The 23,143-nt window shown below is 42.1% G+C and overlaps 2 protein-coding genes across 6 annotated transcripts; both read right to left on the bottom strand.

Moving 5' to 3' along the window:
* Positions 1 to 211: 211 nt before the first annotated feature.
* mmaa (metabolism of cobalamin associated A) lies at positions 212 to 6,264 on the bottom strand. Of its 2 annotated transcripts, none has more exons than XM_088303879.1 (7): positions 6,176 to 6,264; positions 5,531 to 5,881; positions 3,727 to 3,849; positions 2,520 to 2,690; positions 2,202 to 2,287; positions 1,975 to 2,124; positions 212 to 1,001 (listed from the first exon to the last, which is right to left on the bottom strand). In XM_088303879.1, the coding sequence occupies exons 2-7, from the start codon at positions 5,874 to 5,876 to the stop codon at positions 714 to 716; spliced, it is 1,164 nt and encodes a 387-aa protein (XP_088160005.1). In that variant the 5' UTR covers positions 5,877 to 5,881; positions 6,176 to 6,264; the 3' UTR covers positions 212 to 713. The 2 variants fall into 2 exon arrangements, with proteins under 2 accessions (XP_088160005.1, XP_088160006.1); XM_088303880.1 differs by lacking the exon at positions 6,176 to 6,264 and adding an exon at positions 5,960 to 6,146.
* Positions 6,265 to 7,929: 1,665 nt separating this feature from the next.
* smad1 (SMAD family member 1) lies at positions 7,930 to 22,177 on the bottom strand. Of its 4 annotated transcripts, none has more exons than XR_015844653.1 (8): positions 22,099 to 22,177; positions 20,725 to 20,796; positions 14,679 to 15,205; positions 13,240 to 13,503; positions 13,047 to 13,163; positions 11,135 to 11,679; positions 8,534 to 9,336; positions 7,930 to 8,269 (listed from the first exon to the last, which is right to left on the bottom strand). XR_015844653.1 is itself a non-coding variant. In XM_088302938.1 (8 exons), exons 3-8 carry the CDS (start codon positions 15,076 to 15,078, stop codon positions 9,193 to 9,195), a joined length of 1,407 nt encoding a protein of 468 aa, XP_088159064.1. In that variant the 5' UTR covers positions 15,079 to 15,205; positions 20,725 to 20,796; positions 22,099 to 22,177; the 3' UTR covers positions 7,930 to 9,192. The 4 variants fall into 4 exon arrangements, 3 of the variants coding, with proteins under 3 accessions (XP_088159064.1, XP_088159065.1, XP_088159063.1); XM_088302938.1 differs by having other exon boundaries at positions 7,930 to 9,336; positions 11,135 to 11,391; positions 11,458 to 11,682; XM_088302939.1 differs by having other exon boundaries at positions 7,930 to 9,336; positions 11,135 to 11,391; positions 11,458 to 11,679.
* Positions 22,178 to 23,143: the final 966 nt, after the last annotated feature.

Below are 23,143 nucleotides of genomic sequence, written 5' to 3'. Positions count from 1 at the left end.
GTTCTCTTCTTCTCGGCCGAGCAGAGAGGGGAAGGGTGAGCAGTTACACAGAGAGATAGGAGGAGGAGAGGAAGGATGCTGTCAATTAACGGTTTGTCCCAGGAAAAAAAGACAGCGGGGACTAGCAAGCCTCAAGGACAACATGAGTAGCACATGCGACTATTCTAAAAACAGCTCACCAGTGATTGGAAACTGACTTATTGAGAATAAAACCAGGAGAATGTTCTTATTTATTTTAACATAGTACATGCTTCATAATTTACAGGATCAATTATACTCTATTTTGTTTTAAAATTAAATATTGTCTTCAATAGAAGAAATGCTCATTTGTTTTTTTTTTTAAAAAAATAATTGAAAAAAGGACAATTGAGAGTGTGAAACAGCAGTATTTTTGGTGGTGGTTATCATTTGGTCAGTATCTAATCTCCCCCCAGGTCTACTTGGTTATTTTGCTGCTCAGATCATTGTTGAAGAACAGCAAGTTGTGCATTCAACAATTGTACAGAAAATCAAATTTAAGTCCTGAAGGATTTCAGGTTCATCCTGAAACTTCCTCCAAAAGCCCACAAGCTCCAACAGTCTCCAAGTAGTGTACTTGAGAAGATTTCCATTGAAATTGCTGATCGTCTATAAATTTGGATAGGCAGTCACTCTTAAAATGTTCCATTCCACAAGCTCCCCCAGCTGGACGAGGTGGCCCATCCCTCAACTGACTAAGAGGATGACAGAAAGGCTTTGAGGAGCAGGTCGGACGCCAGGCCGGGGGAGATGTCCCCCCGGGTGACCATCTCCTCCAGGCGGGGTAGGGCCTCCCGGACAGCGGGGTGATGCCGGAAGTGGGAGAGGACGTTCTCCTGGATCAAGGTCCACATCCACACCTTTTGCTGGGCCCGGCGGCGGCCCTGCAGCTCGCCGCTGGCCAACATGGCCTTCTGGTACGACCGCATCTCGGCCCAGACCTCCAAGATGCCCTCAACGTTGTGCGAGGAAGCGCGGACCACCTGAAGATAAGAGGAGTCGGAGTGTGGGGATGCCCGCGTGAAATCAACGAGGATTCCAAAATCATGGCAGATGTCTGGAGTGTTTCACCTGCTGCATTCCAAAGGTGAAATATGACACTGACGTCCATTATTGTATCTGAACGGGAGTCCACTTTACTTTTAAAAATACTGCACCCAATTTTTGCCTCATGTCAAAGTAAAAATACTTCTCTTAGAGTCCACTAATTAGCACTGCTGACATTTGTTTGGATTCTACCTTAAGGTACAGATAATTAACTTTGACTGTAACTCTGACGTTGGCATATTTCATTAAAACTTCAGTCAGAAGTTATTACAAGTATAATGGTACGCCGAAAAAATAAATCGCCATAGGTTACATACCTGGTTCAGTTCACTTTTGCACAAAAATTGAAGCTCGCACATAAAAGTGCTTTTCTTTTGTGTAAACAAGAACCCATTTACTGATATTTAAACGACAAGACCAATTCTCAAAAAGACTAAAAAGACAAAAATCAAAAACATTCAATAATCTACAACAGATTAAATGTTTGGTTTGTAGGAGAGCACAACATCAATAGTTGGTCTTGTTATTTATATGCTTTACGTCAACTCATTTGTTGCCAGTTTTAAAAGCAGAGTTCCACACACCAACAGCTATTTTACAGCATTTTGACTGCTCTTTCAAAACCGTAGAATATTGCGTTCTGTGCAGTAAACACCGAACCTCCCAAAAAGAGAGTCGATATTCTTCTTTGTTTGTAGCCATTTCAACTCTTTCGAAATCAAAAGTAGAACAGGTTTGTTTCACCAAAAACGGCGGATTCAGACCAAAAAGCGGGGAGACGGACAACTAGCCAGAAGCAATGCCTAACTATTTGTTTAAGTAGTAAACAGGCACGAGACAGTTACACATTCTGTCCCTCACCGAATGTTTGGGGGGGAAACTCCAAATATGAAAACATGTCCCACTCACCTTGGGGTTCCAAGACTTGGACTGCCTCCGGAGCAGCTTCATAGCGCTAGTGTATTCCGCCTGGATCCTCCTGGCTGGCACCACCAGGTCTCCGTCAGCCTTGGTCACTACTACCAGATCGGCCCTTTCGATAATACCCCTCTTGATGCCCTTCATATTAAACCATCATTGAGATCAGTAAAAGCTAAGAAGGACGCTAATTAAGTACACGCAAGATATTAGAATACCTGCAGTTCGTCTCCCCCTGCTGGCGGAATCAGCAACACAAACATGTCAACCATGTCTGCAACTGCAAACTCTGACTGGCCGACACCTGAAAACAACCACAACACATTTGATGCTGTATATTTTGAATGTAATGAATAGCGGGCCTATTCAGAGTTTTTTTTTTAAAGATTATCACGGTTTCAGTGATTATGACATGAAATGGAACACGAGCCAATTACTAGAAGGCCACAGGAAGCCGGCACTGTTACTGGATACAAACAAAGAAGGGGCCAGTTGTGTTGACTGTTCGGAGAATAGCCATTTACTGCATGTCATACCCACTGTCTCCACGAGGACGACGTCGTAACCTGCCCCCTCACAAAGGACAACGGCTTCGTTGGTCGTCCTGGTGACGCCGCCAAGTGTCCCCGACGTGGGCGACGGCCGGATGAAGGCGTTCATGTCACGGGAGAGCTCGGTCATGCGGGTCTTGTCACCCATCAGGGAACCTGCACACAAGAAGTGAACATATTATATATAGCACGTGTCCCAAAGGCTGGACTCACTCCTTGACTGGTCATTAATAATATAATAATAATAATATATTTCTGTTTGTTTGATTAACATGCCATGTCCTCTTGGAAAGCTGCCAATCTTAATGTAATTCACTTACATTTTATGATTTATTAAATATATCTTATTTAATCCTACTAGTACTATCAAACTCTAATGACTAAAATAAAAACTATATAACTAAAATGTAGGGCACCAACCCACTATGACATGTGCTCTCAGTGCTAAATAACAACATTGTGCGTAATTTACAGCATCGATTTTCAAACAATAACGCGAGGCTAATAAACGCAGCCTATAGATATATATCTTCCCATTCTTCCAATCTCGATGGGTCTCGTCTCGTTCGGTCGTTCAGGCAACACATTTTCGGCATTCAGAGCATCTGGCTCGTACATGTATGGACAGACATAATGCCAACAACCGCCTTTTCCTCCAACTCTTCCAACACCTGGACGCCCTTGGAGAAGTTTGAAATATTGATTTCTGACTGGCTTTGTTCATTTTCCATTTGGAGCCCCTATTTATTATTCTCGAAATTAAAAGAAATGTTCTTGAAATGGTTTTGTCACTTTCCAGGAAAATGCCTGTAAAGATGTCTCCATTTAGATCGTATTCAAGAATTAAAGAAAGCTATTAGAACAGCCTTTGGATTGAATATACTCCATATTTGGTGATTTTGCATGAATTACAAGATATTATTCAAGTAAATATCTGTTACAAGCTTTGGAAAAAATAATAGTTGAAAAATGTCATTATGGATTTTTTTGTGATTAAGTTAAGAAAAATTAATCACTTGACAGCACTAATTAAAATGTATGTATTGTGGTATGTCACTTAGGTGAGTCTTCAAGAAATAAGAACTTGTACTGGTATTGGTCTGAAAAAGAGTGGCATCAAACATCCTTGATCATAACAATAACTACACCTTATCAGAATGTAAATGTGGCCCACGTGTGGCTGCGATGTTACCTCCAGTCGTGCAGGAGGAAGGGTCAACTGCCAGCACTGACACTTTATGTCCACGTCCCGTCAGGATCTTGCCCACGACTTCAATAAATGACGACTTCCCAGCTCCCGGTGGACCCGAGAGACCTTTGAAAATTGTGTATAAAAACACAATTGTCTTCTTTTATATATTTTTAGACCTTTATATTTGTACAGTGGTTCTTTCAATTTTCACACGTTGAAATGAAGGGTAACACAATTAATCCATACGACAAATATTTGCACGACGTGTTGAAAAGAAAAATAGCACTCTTGTATAATGTATAAAAACATTTTTTGTGCATCATAACTTCGCCACCGTGATGGCGGCACACGCCTAAGTGACACACCTCCCGTGGCAGCCATGTTAGTGGAGGCAACGTTCCCCAGGAAAGGCAATATATGCCCATTAGGAAAATAAAACATCCATCCATCCATCCATCCATAATCCGAGCTGCTTCTCCCCACGAGGGTGTCGGGCGCGCTGGACGCTATCTTTGGGGAGTAGGCGGGGTACACACTGGACACCACCCAATCGCAGGACACACAAAGACGAACAACCATCCTCACTCACAAACTCATCTAGGGGTAATTCAGAGTGTCCAATCAACCTACCATGTAAGTTTTTGCAATGTGGGCGGAAACCCATGCCAAGACAGGGAGAACCTGCAAACTACACACAGGAAGGCTGGAACTGGAATTAAACGCTGTACCTCTGAACTGTGAAACGGACGTGATAACCAGTCAACCGCCGTGCAGAGCAAAATTAAAACATGACTTGATCTTTTTTTTTTTTTTTTTCAGCCAAAGTTTACCTTTTTGTCAACACTGAATCAAATGCTATTATCAAAAATGTTTTTTTACAGACTTACTCCCAGTTTTCTCATGATTGGATGGATATGGGTGTAATATTTAACAGTTTTACATGCTTATAATTTAGCGCTGCACTTTCTGGTGTGCAGTACTGATAATTAAAAAAACATTACCACTAAGCTGCAGTATTGTTACGTGTTTTTGAAGACAACAATGAATACAGGCCTATCAGATTTATGTTGTTTGCGTGTGGTGCTACCTTTTACATTCAATTACATTATTTAAAGGTCCTGAACTACCACACTATTGATGCTAGTTTTGTTAGCCCTTCTATGCTGTTTTCCCATCATGTGGTAGCATTGAGATACTGGACTTTTGTAGGCGTAAGAGAAATGTGGATTGATTAATGGGTAATTTTTTTGGTTTAGTTTAAATGTTAGGTTCAATTAGATCTCAGAGTATCAAAAATCAGCAAGCACCAGGCCTATTTTTTTTTTATAAATTGTTCTCTTGTCTGGTTCTTTTATTGAAATTCCCAGCTATCATTTAGCGCATACAATTCAAGACAAAAAAAAACCATTCACACAACAACAGCTCATATCTTGAAATACTTGTAAGATGGGTCACTCCTAATTTGAGGTACCGATGTACAATGAAAAAATGTAAAGACGGAATGATTTACGTGTGTGCCCTTACAATAGGCAGATGGAGCAGATCAGGGGTGTCAAACTGCAGTCCTTGAGGGCTAGTGTCCTGCATGTTTTCCATTTGGAAAGGAAGACATGCAGGACACCGGTTGCAACACACCCAATACAAATGAGCAGGATACTAATTAGGCTTCTTCAGAGCTGATCATTTGAATCAGGTGAGTTGTAGCCGGGAGAGATGGAAAGCATTCAGGAAAGTGGTCCTCCAGGACTGGATCTTCACACCCCTGGTGTAGATAGTTTAGTGTCAACAACAACCAGCCACACACCTACTCTGAAGGCCAGCGGCTTCCCATCATTGCGGTTCTCCTGCTCCCTCCTCTTGGCCAGCACCCTTTGTAGCAGCACCTGTGCAAGCTCCTTTTTCCGCGGATGCTGCGTCTCCACCAGCGTGATAGACTCAGCCAGAGAAGCCCGGTCACCTCCAATCAGGCCCGAGAAGAGTTTATTCAGTAGCCTCTCCTCAGGTTCGCTTAGGTCTTGGATATGCTGGTTCAAGGCTGTGCTCACAGCCCGCCATTGTTTGCATATGTGGTTGAGCACAGTCTTGGTGTGGGAAAGGCAAGAGATGGTGGTCGTGATATGGCGATAGAGCGGGGAGTGCAGAAGTCTCATTTTATCTAAAAGAGAGGCAAATCCGTGATTTTCAAGAAACAATAATACATGAAACAGAACATACAACATTTCAATGTACATACGACATGCAGAGTAATGAAGTGAAAATCCGGGCACTTTATGACGTCACCACATTGTTTGGCGAAGCCATGCAAGCTGCGGCCTGTTTTCATCTTGAAACGACACGCGTAACGAACAGCAACCAGAAACGCGAGTATCAGTTATTTTATCTAGCATCAACACAACACGTTAAATTCGTAAGTAGACCAAATATATACGTTTTTAACTATAACACTGACCTCAACACAAACTCCATGGAAGCGTTCGGAAAATGTACTTCCTTTTTCCGGCAGTGACGCTTTCTGTTTCCGGTGACGCCTTCGACAAACATTTCTGGGCGTTGCTGTTGTCATTTACTAATTCTCAAAATGTCAAAAATACATATATTAAATCATACGGAATATATATTTTAAAAGTAGCTAAAGTATATAGTGCTACGTAAAAAGAATGTTAGCGCGCTGTAGCAGCCCAGTTGATTGACGTGCCTTTCTGGCGGCCGTCTTAGTGGGGGCAACGTTCCCAAAGGTATCATTGAAATTAAATCCTAACTTGATAATATTTCAACCGGATTCAAGATATCTAAAATTTGGTCGATATCAAATCAATCTGTTATGTCTGCATACAAAAATATATGAGCGTCCAAAACAGTCTTACCAATGAGAGGTTAAAGCTCCGTAATTACTCCCAGTTCCCTCAGCACCATGTACAAGTTTCCTTACCATTTTGGTTTTCGTGCCACCCATAAACGTCTTGTATTTGTTGTCCACATATTTATGGACATGATCAGTGCCAGACAAATTGAACAGTGACGTGGTTAAACCGTGACGTTAAACCCTAACAGAAGGCTGTAGAGGCCCACTTTTTTTAATGCAGTATTGTATTTAGATTGTGTGTACTGTACTCGGTATAAATTAAATTTCAAATATTAATTAATTTACATTAGTCCAGCAATATCAGACAGGCAATTTAAAGGTGATTTCAGTTATATTATATATTGTATAATTTTCCTGAGACAGATATTTAGAAAATACTAGAAGAACAATGAAAATCCAACCATTTCTGACCCGTCTTATTTAATGCAAAGATAAAAGGGGGCTTGATTTCAAGGGTAACTTTTTTTGTGCTGTCTGTGTTACAAACTCAAAATTTTCTAAAGATTGGTATTGTTAGAAAGCATGCTATTCACAGGAACAGACAACATACTGTACGATGACAAACCTATAAAAAGCCAAAGTCTAGGCTTACAAAATAATAGTACCAGTGTTTGCGGTCGGGTAATGGGTTATGGTTCATTTAGCAGGCAAACATGCATAAAATTAATTTAAGTATTCAAAGTGGAGAATGCCCAAACACTCTATAATGCAAACTTCATACGTAACTTGTGTGTCTTTGTCCTGGAATTAAAAACACGTGTACACGTATACATATAAATGAAAACTAAAACGCAATACTAAAACAAATGTTATTTTAATTTTCCCGTAGAGTCTTGATATTCATGGAATAAAACTGCTTTCCTGTGAATTGATCAAGGCCCTCCCAAAAGTGGAAAAACAGCATAAAAAAGAAAAGTCAACATGTGAAATTGCAGACAAAAATACAAAAAGAATGTGTACTGTATAACACAATCAAATAAAGTAAGAACATAGTATTTTATTTAAAAAAATGATATGGGTGGGCACTTTAGTGAAATGAATTAAAATTGAATATTTTCACGTAACATCAGTCTATGATGTGTCTTTTCGTTTGCTGAATACATTGCTGAGCCATGTCAATATGTGTAGCACGACACTAACCAAACTACGCATGGCCAAACCTGACAACACAGCACCATACTCTAAAGCTGAATATAAAAACACTATTTGAACCTAAGTTCATGGGGAAAACATGAGAATAAAACATGATGAGCAACATTTATTCCTTAACGGAAATGCCTTTTTCGTGCAATAACCCACTTAGCGGACCCCCACCCACTACCTCAACCCCACCCCAAGATTTCCCTAATATTATCAAAATGAGATGACTGAAATTTCACACTAGTCATCGTCATAGTCTTTCTTAAATGCCGGGAGGAAGTTCTAAACCAAAGTCTTTGCAGTGTACCACCCGTCTGCATTTCCAGTGATCTGGAATGTCGCAAAAAAAAAAAAAAAAGTGGATATGGAAACACTGTCGCCAAGCGGGACACTTCGGTTCAGATGGCTTGGAATGGAAAACCCTGAGCTGGCCTTTTGTGTGAAAAGCAATTGTCGCTCTCCAAATGTTGTACATCATATAAGAGCGTGGTCATTGCCAAGTTGGTGCATGGAAGCCATATCCTGCTTGGCTGGGTTCTTCTGCATAAAAGGCAAAGGAGGGTGAATGCCAGGGTTTCACCGGACCTCTGTGAAAAAGAATCTTTGAAAGAAGCGATGATACTGGAAGGAAAGCACGTTGCTTTGTATTTAGCCTCGTCTTAAGAGTCAGAAATCTGAGGAAACATTTTACTCCTAAAATAGTTTTGGCAGTCGCCGACAGTTTGAAACACACTACTGACACAATGCTACACACTGATTGTGTTTTACAACAATAGTTAACGATGTTTATCATTTCATATGTACCTGTGGAAGAAACAGCCAAGCTCGCAGTCTCTGCCAAAACTCAGGTGAGAAATGTACGTAGCGCGGCCGCTCCGGCCAGTGAATGGGGAAGAGACAGTCTTTCAAAATGTCATGCAACTCGTTTTCAACAAGAACAACAAAGGCCACAAAAATGACAGCTGTGGAGGGAATCCAATATTTTGTCTTCATGACAAGAAGTCAAGGCGTCTTGTCTCATTGTCACAACTTGACAAGAGCAAAGCCAAGCTGAACGTGGCCTGTTGGTGGTAACCAGTTTTAAAACGTGGATGTCTTAGGGATTATGCAGATGCCAGCATGCAAGTGACGATGATGGGAATTAGAAAAAAGGGAGAAGTTTTGGGAGGACGCCTGCGCTCACCAAGAAAGAGTTTGACGGTTGGATTATTCGTGTTGGTCACAAAGATCAAGTTTCTTCCAGTTACATCATGCTCTCTTCGCTCGCTCATCTCCCAGTCTGTGTAGTTGCCCATTTTACAAGTCCTTCAAGTATAAAACCCTTGGGACTGACAGATTCCAGATCAGCCGCTTGTGCTTCAATCAGACAGTTTATCTAAGCAAGGCAATAAGGAGTCATCTGGTCTGGGATCTGCTCATCTTGCTACTTGGGCCAAAAACGCTGGGCTGACCCTGAGCGAGGTCTAGGAAACAGACGATATGGGGTTGTGGGGGGAACCCATCTGTGTTAGAACCTTGTCCAACCATTGCAGTGGGCCATGAAGGTGGATCTCAATCCAGCAGGGGGTGCTGGTCACATCCTGGCGGTGGTACTCAGCTCCCCAGCCCTGAAACGTAACATCATCTTTTCATTGACTTAGTAGGGCTGTATGATATTGGAAAAACATGCAGTATGTGATATGGTTGTTGAATATTGCAATTAGGGCTGGGCGATAAACCGAAAATTTACCGTTACCGAAATTTAATACAATGGCCGACATAATTTTGCCCATGTCGGTAAATTCTGTGTTGAAAAAAAAAGAAAAGAAAACTCTTTTCTGTCTGCGGCACTGTTCATGCCCCTTTAAGACGGCTACAGTGGCTGTAGTCACGTGACTCTACCCAGCTGAACAAGAAAGAAAACTGACGACGCGGTCGTAGCTGGCGATTCAATTCAGAAGCGGCTGACACGGCTGAAGACAAAGTAACGTTAGTCGAAGTTTTCAGGCAAGTTTTTCAAGTTTTCAAGCGCAACGCTTGTCCTGAAAAGAAATTCGACATCTGTCGTTTGGAAATGTTTTGGGTTCCATAAAGACGATGTTTGAGTAAAAGAACATCAACTGCAAAGTGCGTCGTAAGCACCCAAAACAGCGCGTCCAACCTTTTCTTTTTCACCACCCACAACACAACCACGCTGTGCTAAAAGTTCAAAGTGAGAAGCAAGGTTGGACAAGTGACAACAGCCCATAACGGAGGCGACACCATACGAGAGAACGTCTAAGAGGTGGACGCGATAGCCTAGCACATAGCTAAAGCTATAGCTCATCTAGCAGTAGTGGAGCGCACAGGATTTAAACGCCTCATGAAAGTAGCCGACAAGCGGTACGAAAATATTTGTCGCAAACCGTACTTGCCAATATGGACAATATTGGGACGGGAGCTTAGACATGTCACGCATTTTGCACCCACATCCGAATAGTGGTCGAGTCGCAACATGGATCCCTGTTTTGAGCCTGACGGTGCATTACATAAACGACAAGTGCGCACCAGAGTACTCGAGACGGCACATTTTCCCGATGATGCACACTTGTTAATTTGCATTGACTTTTTTCCCATTTTATTTAGCATTTTATTTACCGACCACACTAGCTCCTTTGCACATGGCATTATTTATATTGTTTACAAGAGACCTTTACACAAATCTAGGCCTTTGCACATGGCATTACAGCACCTTGGCGCAATCTATTTGCAGAAAAGATTTTGCGAGAGGTCCCCTTTTTCGCCTGTTCTTTGTGACATTGTTCAAGTCATGCAAAGTAAGATATTTGGAATGCTTATACAAATTATTTTTGTACTTTTATTTTCCATTGAAAGTAATGTGTACCAGTTGGCCAATAAAAAATAAACAGTTAACATGCATTTCCTGCATGTATTTTGATTTTGGTCCACGGGCGGAAATTTACCGTGCATTTATCGTTACCAAGGTAAAATTGCTCAATTTATCGCGATATTGATTTTAGGTCATATCGCCCAGGCCTAATTGCAATATTGATATTTTTGCAATATTTAATATGTACCTAAAGAAATTAAGTTTTTATTATCTAATGGAAGGATTACATTATTTGCATGCAGCAAAATAAGCAAGCTCAATATATCCTTCAGTTCTTTCTAATTAATTGTAATTACACGCACGCACACACACACACACACACACACACACAGACATATATACATATCTGTATGTATATATTAGGGATGTCAAAATTATCGCGTTAATGGGCGGTAATTAATTTTTGTAATTAAATCGAGTCAAAATATTTGACGCGTTAGACGCATGCGCAGATTAATCCCACTCAGAATCCTCTCGCTGAGCTGCCCAAGTTCATGTGACATTATTTGTCCAAACTGTTCAACCCTAGTACCGACCTTGACAAAGCTCATGCGGATGGTGCACATCTTGGTGAGCTCGTAGACAGCCTCGAAGCCGTGGTTGACCGACTGAGCGAGCAGCTCGGCAAACTCCTGGTTGTTGAAGATCTTCAGGCTACAGCCACTGGGAATCTTGCACACGGTGGTGGGATGGAAGCCGTGATGGAAGTTGCAGTTGCGGCTCTGGACAAAGATGCTGCTGTCGCTCAGGCACTCGGCGTAAACCTCGCCGCCAACGTAATACAAGTGGACGCCTGTGAGGTGTGCATGAATAAGAATGGTCGATACACTGACAACCAATTCCGTTTTCCGCAACGCACCTTTGCCGATGTGCCGCCGGGTGTTCTCAATGGTTGAGTTGCGGTTGACGTTGGACAGCAGGCCGAGACAAAAGCGGTTGCGGTTGTTGGAGGGATCCGTGAAGCCGTCAACGAGCACGCTGGTGGACGACGCCTGAAAGGCCTCACCAACGCGGTTGTTGAGCTCATAGTAGACAATGGAGCACCAGTGCTTGGGCTCCTCATAGGCCACGGGCTGCACATCTGCTATGGGGGACACATTCAAGGCAATGAGCATCGCGCAAGCGCACATTGGGGGTAAAAACAAGGCTTGATTCTATCTTTGGAGGGTTGATCTCAAAGACGTTACTTGACTTGACGAGCTTTCAAATATCCTGAAAGAAAAGCTAGGGGTCCTAGTGTATCCTTTTCTATCTACAATGAGTCAGTGAATCTACAAAGATAAGATCTTAATGCTCATTTAGGCTGAGGTTTGGAGGTAAGGGGTAGTGGGAGAAAGTTCCGGCAGGATTCTGAGAATAATACCAAAGTTGTCTTAAACGTAGCCTGCTACATATCTTGGAAATACACTTGGACATCTTAAGAGCTTTAACATGCGGTGAATTTGGGTAGTTCTTGAATCAACCATTTCTGAATGTCCTTCTCAGAAAAGCGAGTTTCACATGTCTCCCAGACAGCCCTAATTAGTGCACCACATTTAAGTAAATATTTATTGTTAAACATCATGACACAAGCAGAGGTGACATCAGAACTTTTATGGGTTTCATAAAACTGCTGGGAAACCTGGGCCGCAAACACTCATATTTATTTTGGTATTACAGCAGGGTTGTTAGCCAGAAGAGGGAAGGCCAAACAGGTCCTTTTCCTGAATGTCGCCTAAAACTGACGTTATCTAGTGGCAGCCAATAAAAAAAGCACCACAAGATGACATCACTCCTAGGCAATGAGTCGACATTGTAGCTCGCCTGTTTTTGTCACTTAACTACAGAAAATATATATTTGAAAAAAAAAATAGTACGCAGTGCAACCAGGTTTGATTTTCTTTGAAGGGATCATTCAGACATGGTCCATTTTTTAATACAAAGCTCAATTTATGGTAAAATAAATACTGACCGTGATGTTTTTTTTAATCTTGCACACAATACACACAATTTAAAAAAAACAAAAGCTAATGCCAAAAGGGGAACTAAAACAAAGCATTTCATAAAAACTAACAAACCCGCTCTGGAAACTATTTGAAAGTAATTACATAAAAAAAGAAAAACGAAAAAAAAAAACTCTAAACGAAATAGGGACTATAATGAAAATTCCCAAACCATTATAACACTTGTTTGTCTTTTTGTGCCCTGCAATAGGCTGGAAACCAATCCAGGGTGTACCCTGCCAACTGCCCGAAGATAGTTGGGATAGGTTCCAGCACATCCGTGACCCTCGTCAGGAGAAGCGGTACAGATAATGGATGGATATTTTAACCCTGCCCCAGATTCACACACACGCACATTTAATTTCAGAGAGCACTTAAGCAGAACTCAGTTTCTAAGAACACTTTTTACATCCATACTGTGAAGAGCAGGTGAACCCAGTTCTATGAGTGGTGTGGCTGCAATCACCTGCCCGGTTGTTATTCTCAATCGGCAAAGGCGGCACCATCAGGTTGGTATCCATCGGCAGGGGGCAGTCTTGAGTCATCTGCTCCTCCGGGGGCATGTAGGCAGGAGGGGGTGTCTCTGTGTTACCCACCCCCCAAAAAAACAGTTAGATGTCATGGAGGAAGAGGAGGCAAAGTGGCCGCAAAGGACTCACCCGGCATCTGGAATGGGCTGCCAGGGTCAGAGCTGGACGGCGAATGCGGGAAGGTGGCGTTGCTGCCACCCCCCGGTGAGCTTGGGAAACTATTTCCAGGCGAATGCGGGAAGGGCACGGGATTGGCCTGCGCAAAGGACTCGGGGAAGGTGGCGTTCTGGGGCATGTGGGGCTCGTTCTGCTGGAGTGGGTTGCGGAAGCGAGGCAGCATCGTGTGCTTGGCGTTGAATTCGCTGTTGCGTGGTACCAACACTGGTGGCAACACTGCAGACAAAGGAGTCAAAGCAGTTGAAACGGTGAGTGACCTACTGCGAGCTCTTTTAAACGATTTTTTGTGGGACTACTGTCTTTGTTAGACTTGACTTACAAGTGCCCCAACTTACGAATTAATTGAGGTACGAGTTCTTTCTTGGCCGATTTGATTTTTTTGGTCTATCAATGTATCAATTTATATTCCTATGATCCAACTAAATCGATTTATGTTTCGCAACTGCTGTGCACAGTAGGGAAAGTGGAGTGTGAGCTACATCGAGGAAGCGATGGCACAACACATAAATGTACTGAAGTTTGTGTGTGTGTGTGGGTGTGATGTGACAACTCTTCTGTTAATAAGATTTAAAACTATTTTCTTTACATTTTACAATACAGTGCATTTTTTTTTTCATTTTCATTCTGAGGCACCTTAAAAGTTACATTTCCGGGCTGTGCGGCGTGAGGCCCATTCAGGTGGACTATACAAAAATCACGGCAATATCATCCAGGTACCCAAAACACACACACACCGCTTGCTTGAGTCTATACATTGGGGATTGACGAACATAAACCCTGTTGATTCTGCAAAGTGTACTTATTCAAAGGCTTCAGACAACTGAGGCAGAATAGTGCAGGTTGATTGACTGGAAGTGTGTTTGTAGCCATGTGTTGTTATGTGTTGTTATGTGTGGGCTGGGGAGGCGGGTGGGGTGGCGTAGTGCGGACAGACAGGTGCTCGGAGGTTGAACTGCCTCCAACCCACTGTTGCTAAAACAAAAAGTGTGCAAGGCGGGCAAGCAACTCTTTCCTCCCATTGTGCGGGGATGGTGGGCGGACTTCCTGTTCCAGGCATCCTCTCAAAGAAGAAGATGAAAAAACTACAGACCTTTTCGTTTGCGTTTGAGGATCAAACGGGGTTCGATTTGTCGCGGAGATAAGATCAATTAACTAAACAAAAGACTGCAGTTAATGTTAGTATTGTGTGGTTTAATCACCAAAGTAATGAAAACAACTAAACATATGCTAAAGTTATTACGGTGAAGGAAATGGTGGCAACATTCACACCGCTACTTGAACAGTATATTTATTAAACTCAAGCTTTTTCCTCATCTCTTTATTTTCTTTTTCTTATCTACTGTATGAAGTCCTAATGTTGCGTCATAACTGAAACTCAAGACCGTACTGACCTGGGCTGTCTACACGTTTGTAGTGGTAAGGGTTGATGCACACGTCCTTCTGCTTGGAGCCAAAGGGATACTCGCAGCACTCCAGTGCCTTGAGCTCGTGGTGCGACTGCAGGTCGGGCCAGCGCCACACGCGACAATAGATGACGTGAGGCAGCCCTTTCCTGTGGGACACCTGCAGCCGGCCGTCCAGGGAACGGGGGATGGTGACGCAGCTGCTGGGCTGGCCAGGACAGCTGAGCGCCCGCTCCAGCTCCTCCATGGCGCCCTTCTTCTTCTTCAGCTTCTTCACCAGGGCGTCCACCGCCTTCTCGGCCCACTTCTCCTCCTCATCGCCCTGCTTCCAGCCCAGCAGGCGCTTGACGGCCGGGCTGGTGAAGGAGAAGAGCGAAGTGACGTTCATGATGGCCGGGGCAGCCTTCACGCCCGCCTTCTCCGCTGGGCCAAAAGGAGTTTGAAGTGGCAGGGGGAGGTCCAGCTTCAGGAGAGAATCACTGCTGAGTTTTGTGAGGGACTATTCCAAAGATTTTCTGCAGGGAAAAATAATGTGGATATGGATTAGCATTTTTTTCCCCCCATTGTGAGGTCACAGTAGAAGGGAAACACAAAAACTAATGATTTGAACTCGATGGGTATTAATTTTTGAGGCCAATGCTAAATCTGATATTTAGCAGGACAAAATTCAGATGAGCGAGTAATCGGCCATTTTTAAAAATGTCGTCTCACAACCTTTAAAACAATAAAGACATGAATTACAGGGAGGGCATTTGATTATTTTATAATACTGTGACCTTTGGTATTTGTTTAAATTCACAAGAGAGAGAAAAATCTGCTAAAATCAGATGATATTTTTTGGGGGGGTTGTCTGAATGTTACAGTTCTCTAGTGTCGTAAAATGTTAAGGTTTACTGTGCCCATTTTTAGAGTGCTAATGTCAACAATAAACTGGTCGATCTCTTCTAAAGCAACCAAATGATGTCATCAAGTCAATGGTTGGTTTAGCTACTTAACTACACCGCCACCCCCATCTCAATTTATTTTCAACCTACCAGAAAGTGGCCAGCTGACTAAAGAGTGCATTGACAAACAAAAACACAGGCTGGAGAATTTTCACTTTTTCGAGTTGGTCTGGGAGTGCCGGAGAAGTCGTACAACAATAGTCGGTATGAGTGTTGAACTCTTTCAGTGGGAAAAGTGAAAATTGAAAGACACACATTGGAAACCTTTAGAAAAATTGTAGTGTACAAACAGGAAAAGTATGTGTGTTTAATAGTATAATCCCCCTAAGTTCAAAGCCCCTTAGGTAAAAGTGTGCGGGCTGAAAAATTTAAATTCCCCATGGGTGTGCCGTTGTACAATTTGCATGTGATCTTCATGCTAGCGTTTGTTTTCAACTGCTTGCTCCCGCATCCCCAAAATACGCTTGTTAGGTGTATTCAAGATTAAATTGTCCGTTGGTGTGAATGTGAGTGAGAATGCTTCATTCGCCTATTTTTGCCCTGTGACTGGTTGGCAACGAGTGCAAGATGGACCCTGCCTCTTGCCCAAAGTAACCACGCATAAAAAAAAACAAAAAACAAAAGAAACAAAAAACGGATGGATAGTGAGACGACAGAAATCTTGTGAGCAGGAGCCACATTGGGTTTTGTCACTCTTGCAGGTGTGCATTCTACAAATGCCACTCTAAGTGATTGAGTTACATTTTGACTGCAACTCTTCTACTGTATCTCATTGAGATTTCAAAAGAATGCCTTTGAGTTAACAGAGGAAGTTCATGTCCAGGGAGCAGCCCCCTGAGGAAAATATGAGCTTCAATGCCGCCGACCAGCACAATACGAAGAAAGTGCACGTTTAAATCTGTCCATTCATTTTGCACCCGGCAGAGGCATTCACCAACCGGGGGGTACACAAAGCAAAGCTATACAAAGAGAAGATGGTGCGAAGCTCTTTATTATCTTTTTTTTTTTACATTGATAAATGCACGGAGAATGACTCACGGCTCCAAGTGCATCACTGACAGTAAAGCCTGCAGTATATTCTATTTCCCACAGGCAGAAACAAATAGATCATTAAGAATGTCCGTTAGTTATTCTTGGTCCCCTCAGATTATGGGATTAAATTTCGATTACTATCTTTGTCTGACTGCACACGTGTAGACAACATGGTAATGACAAACAGGCCTTAAAATATGGCGGGAGCAGGTGCTTTTTACTCGCTTGCTAAAAAACAACCATCCTGACAGGAACATTAGAGCTATACTTAGCCCGCCTTCCAAATTTACTGTACAATATCTTATCTACCGGACTGATGGTGACAAACTCATGAGGAGAATGTGTGTCAGTAGCCTTGGCAAGGGCGTTTTTGTCCGCCCCCACCCCTATTCTGAACAGATGCTGAACATGGTGGAAAAAGGCGGAAAAATGCTTACAGGCGGTCTGTGACTACAGTATAACCCCTGCTGCGAATATCTGACGTGTTCTAATCTGCCGCCGTGGAGCAACAGGAAACAGATGTCGAGGTTGTGTCTTCACGTCTGTCATCAAAATCACAACAACAGCATTGTTTCCTTGTGCTGAGCAGTGCAGGTTTTTCCACAGGTGCAGGATAAAGTATGTGCGTGTGTGTGAGTGTGTGTGTGTCGGGTGGAGGGGGTTTGAGGTATTTTCTGTTGTCAAAAGGTTCACACTTTGATTTCAGCAGCAACATCCGTGCGCGTACTTTTCTTCTCAAAACAGCGTAATTAAATGAATGATTTTTATTTTGCTCATTCAATTAATTAATCGTGAAACACAATTTTGTGGATGTGTGTTAATGTTACTAAAACAGTATATACAGTACAGTATAAGCAGTATGAGGTATAATACCAACTTTAACAATATAATGAATTCAAACTTGAAAAACATTTTTATAAAAACTGCCGATTATCTGGAAAAATATCAGTGTTGTTTTTGCAAGGATTCCATCTGTCAGCAACAATTTGCAAGTTATGCCCTACTTATCTATCTTCACTAACCATGGATGATACTCTATCTGTCTTATCAGGGTCAAATTCTCACTCTCCTTTGCAATAATCATCAGAAAATTCAATTCAACATTTTTATACTTTCACAATATATTTAAAAAAAAAAACAATTAGATTAAGTTTCGATCATTTTCAACGGCAGGAATTAAACTACACACCAGCAGCCAATTCCACCAATATTAAAAAGCAATGACAAATGAATATGTAAAATATATTCACCAAACGAGGAATGAGAATAACTGAACAGAAGTGTGTGGAAAAACTAACATCGTCTGGCAACCAGTCCAGCGTAATAACACAAACAAAAGAGCATCCGGTAGTTTTGCCGCAACATTTTGAATATATAATGAACAACAATTGTCTTGTCAAGCAATCAACGGGTTAAAAAGTGTCCTTAGATTCTTTATCACGCTTGCTTTTAAGCAGTATATCAGAAGGAAGATTCCAACAAAGGGCTGCACTGTAACATCTGGACCGCACTTCCGTATCGTCTATTGTCTTGCTGCTGCAGCTGGCAGCCATGCTCCAGGGACATCGCCACCCGCCCTCGGGCACTTCATAACATGCGATTGCAGGCTGACTTGATATGGCTTCACCAGTGTTATCTGGGAGGCATTCAAAATGCAAATACGGCATTTTCCTCCTGTTCTATTTAGTTTGGACGAGCGGGTTTGGTCATTTGGTTTCACACAGCCGTGAGTACACCAGCAAAATTTAAAGAGAGATGGGGATCGTTTCAGGGTGGACTTTGTGATTATATTTTTCACTTGGCTTTGCATTTCTCGTTTTACATAAATGAAAAATTACTTTTTTTTTAGAAAACTGACGGTGGAGATTGTTCAAAACCGGACGTTTGGTTCGTACCTTAGCTCGTACCATTGTTTAAAACAATATATATTAACAGCACACCATGTCTACGACCATTCTCATTCAGGATGAGTTCATTTCAAGCATTGGCAGCCACATTTAACATGATGTAAAGTGATTAGCAAATGTATGTCTTAATGGACATCAATGTTTGCAACCAAGGTTGTTTTCAGGTTTCAATGCGGTTCAAATGGATAAATTTATGAGACTTAACGCAGCAATCTGTCGGAAGTAGTACCAAATACCGATACCAAGTATAGGGGTGTCGCGAGGTCATGAAGGATGCCGATACTAGCCACTGACACTGAAGCCCAAAAATAAAAAATAAAATCTGGCATTCACTAAGTCTTCCTTGGCAGTAGTTAGTGCTGCAATGCAGCTATTTGACACATCAGTGAATCATTATGTGCATCAGAAAGACAGAGATGTCTTTATTCACAGTAATCTGTCATTGTGTTGCTTGAAATTATATTCATCATAAATACTAGTTGTATTGGTACTTGGTATCGGTTAGTACTCAAGAGTGAGAACTTCATACCGGTCAAAAATAAAGTGTTATTGAACAACAGCTTGGTTTGCTTTAATCTCCAAATTGTCCAGAGGTATGAATGCTCATTTGTGTGGCCTACAATAGGCTGGCGAACAGTGCAGGGTATAACCCATTCTCTCATAGCCAAGATAGGCTCCAGCTCACCAAGATCCTAATGAGGACAAACGCGATAGGAAATAGATGGATGTGTGTGTTGAGGCAACTTCATCTGTTTTCCCTGTCAGTGTGACCTTGTGGGATTAAAATCAAAAACACACACGAGTGAATGTATTCTTCAGGCCATGCCCTGTCACCCAAAAGCCAATCCTTCCATTTTCTTTTCAGCTAATCCTCATTAGGATTTGGGCAAAAAGCAGGCAACACAATGAACTTGTGTCTTGCCAAACACCAGGCACATATATATCACCATTCACATTCACAATGAAACGTTTGGACAATTTAGAGTATGAGGTCAAACATTTTCCATAGGCATGGGCATTACATTTTGACGGTATGATAACCACCTGCAAAAAAATAATGTGATATCGCGGCGAGTCGGTATTGCAATTATAGCTCAACAAGAAATTCAATTTTGTAAATTCCTCTTCAATGATTCTTATCTACTCCCATGGAAAGTTTCCAACTTTGAAAGATGCCATGATTTTGCAACCTTTCACATTAACACTGCGTAGCTGTTACGCAAAATACTTACAGGTTGTAAAGTCTAAAAGCAGCTCTCAGATTGACACTGCGCAGCGCTCAAAACCACAACCACAACAATTAGCATATTGTCAATTAAATAACTCAGGTTTGCCTACTTGGAGGATGTGAGTAAATGTTACACAGATGCCGGCGGCTGCAGTGGCCTTCCTTATAAAAGCTGGAAACACACCGCCTCATTTACTCAACAGGCTTGTAAAAAAAACAATCTGACATTTGCTACAGCTTTCTCTCCCTCTCTTACTATATTTCGTTAGTGGTAGCTTTTTGACGACCTAATGGTCAGCAAATGCGGCAAATGGGCGTGCGGCGCAACACGGCCAGGCGGCGTGTTCTGACCGGCGCGCGAGCCCCGTGGATCGCTTTGCGCCACTCCAGTGTCGGCTAATCAATTTAGACGCAGCCCGGCGCAGGACGATGAGCCACTAATGATGCTCTGCAGCCGTCCCCCCGGGAAGGGAGAGGAGGGGACGGCGCATTATAAAGAAGCTACATTATTTATCAGCAGGGTCCTGGACTGGGCATCCATTAGCCCCCCGCTCAATGGGGTCACTGACTATCAAGAGAAGAGTGCAGGCAGAGAGAGTGATGGCGGCAGAAAGGCTTTAATGCTAAGGGAAAGGGGAGTAAAGTGAAAGTGACAGTAATGACACACATCTTACACACTCAGCGGGAGCACTACACTATCTGGTGGTCTCGGCAATAAAGATCCTTCAAGTTAGGGCTGGGCAATTATGGAAAACATAAATTCACCATTATTTTTTATTGATATTGAAATCCTGATTAATAATCACAATTAATCATTGATTTCGACTTCTAATTACCTAAACTTAACTTTAAATATAATCTAAAATAACCAGAAATTATGTAATAATTAGTAACAAGCAAAATAATAAAAAAACAATTAATACCTGCTATTCCTGGTGTGCGTGCCCTGGCCTCATAGGGGCAGTCTCGTGCAGTGCATGGATGGTGATACAATCCTACAATAACATAAAAAGAGTAGAAGAAAGACACAATTGTGATGGGGGAGTTAACAAAATTCATGAATATTGGAAAATTATCTAATTCCTTTATCTTCTCTATCAGAAATTTCTGCTTGGAATGGAAAGGAAATCAAAGCGCATAAATGCTTCGTTACAGAACCCATACTGCATATCTGTATAAAAGATGACCAAAACATGATTAACATTGACTTTGAGCCGCGTCAACCCACAGAACACTACATCCGACACAATGTTGGTATCAAGCAAGCTATCCCAACCACGCTTGGCACTCGACATGGGAGTTAGAGTCCTTTTCGGAGGGACACCTCAATGCGACAAGGCGGCATACGCTGTCATCTGGCAAATGTTGTGACTTCCTCCCGCCATGCAGGAATGCTACTGACCTATATTTACACTGGAGTACATTTTGAAATGCTTTATTCCAAGATAACTGGATGTGATTTTGAGCACAAAGGATGACAAATGAGTGAACGAAGGTCAAAATGCAGGTCCTTTGAGTAATCTGATATGTCACCTTCAATGATGTCAGCGCTCACACACTAATTCACTGACATATGATGAACACACACACACACTTCATGGATGCTTTAAAAAGACACTTGTAAAAATTAGCTCAAAACGGCACAAAATTTGGTCTTTTTGAATTCTCTTCATTTAACAACACAGATAGATAGATAGATAGATAGATAGATAGATATTACTGTTAAAATGTAAAAGTTGACGATTTTCCATGTTAGCATCTATTTTGTATATAGATAATTATGATTGACTGAATTTAACGTATTTAACATCCATTTTGCTCATGCTAAAATGTTTGCTATAAATAAGGCTTTTCCCCAACAAAGTGATATGATAAAGAAGCCGTTATGAAATAAATAAATCAACCATTCAATGTCATAAGCTTAAAACAAAAACTATGCGGTGTGGCCTTACTTACTTAGGTGACGTTTAAAGGTGTTTTGATGCATTTGAAAGTGTACCTGGCATGTATTCAAGTGACTTTACACACGGTAAGAAGACTCAAATGACTCACTTTTGAGGACGTGATTGTATCCATATGTAAATCATGTATTGCATTTAAAAGCAGAAAAATGTGGAACTGTGGAGGGGGTGAAAAGGGGGAAAAGTTTCGAGTGCAGCCGCTGGGAACCGTTAACGCTCTACTCGGGCACAAAAGCAGCAAAAAGGCCGAGGAGGAGGCAAAATCAAAGGATAAAAAGATGGTTTTGTAGCGGTTTCAAGTGAACACATATGCATTTTAAAGAAGGTTGACTTTACCTTGTGCGAGTAGTGGAAGCAGCAGGCTCCGTCTCTCCTCCTCGCGACGCCGTGATGCGGCCTGGCGTCAGCGAGTCGCGGGGCCTCATCACCCTCCGCCCCGGCGCCAGTATCACGCCGCCGGGGCCGCCTTGGACAATAACAAGACCTACTTTTTTTCCAAACGCATCCCGGAACCTTCTTCTTGGTCTCATTCACTTCGAGAAGGTTATGCAACTGTGGCTCTCTCTCCTGGCCAAGTTTTAAGTGGTTGGCCCCTATTTGGAGTCTTTTTTTACGCCTCCCCGTTTTGTGGTTAGTTACCGTTAAAAAAACAAAAAAAACACAAATTTCAACGTGGGATGCGCAGGCTTGTGCGGGGAGCGCAATGCAAAGAGCATTCCAGGCCGCCGAAAATAAATATGCTGTGTACTTAGTCGTGTAATGATCTATGTGATAATAAATAGAACAGGAAAGAAAACTGCTGGAAAAATAGAAATAGAAACGGTCTGGCAGGTCAGTACAATATGACACATACACTAATTAGTTGTCTTTTAATGATTGTGTGTTCGATCGCTACTCGATCCACAATTTGATCAGAAGGTGGAGTGATCCAAACAACTTGTACTCTAAAATAAATATAAAATGTAAACAGTAAATATAACATGTAACGTTTCTAAAATCTCAATTTCTGACATAACTGAAAATAAAACTGCAGGTCATTCAGGTGGCCGTGGCTTTTGCTAAAACTATTGCTATCTTGGTTCAACCGCAATAAAGTTCATACACTTACTTAACAGCTACCTACCTCAAGAAGCCTATGACTGCTCTTTTGGAAGTTGTGGAAGCTGGCTGTTATGTTCAAGTCGCGGTGCCCACAGACCACAATGATTGTTTTGTCCTACTCTTATAACCTGGCGTGTATGTGACATGGGCAGCACTTTTGTCATTGCCGTTTGGCTCCGGCGTCGCTGTACTGATTTGGCATTATCTGCACAAACTGTATTGCCTTATATATGTAACCACTTCACGAGAAAAGCTCAACTCACATGACCGCAGTATAGAA

This window comes from Idiotropiscis lumnitzeri, chromosome 8, assembly GCF_059441095.1.
Source record: "Idiotropiscis lumnitzeri isolate Australia: NSW breed Sydney's pygmy pipehorse chromosome 8, RoL_Ilum_1.0, whole genome shotgun sequence".
Taxonomy (NCBI): Eukaryota; Metazoa; Chordata; class Actinopteri; order Syngnathiformes; family Syngnathidae; genus Idiotropiscis; species Idiotropiscis lumnitzeri.
The sequence above is the reverse complement of the archived record's forward strand: the minus strand, read 5'-3'. Positions and strand labels throughout refer to the sequence as shown.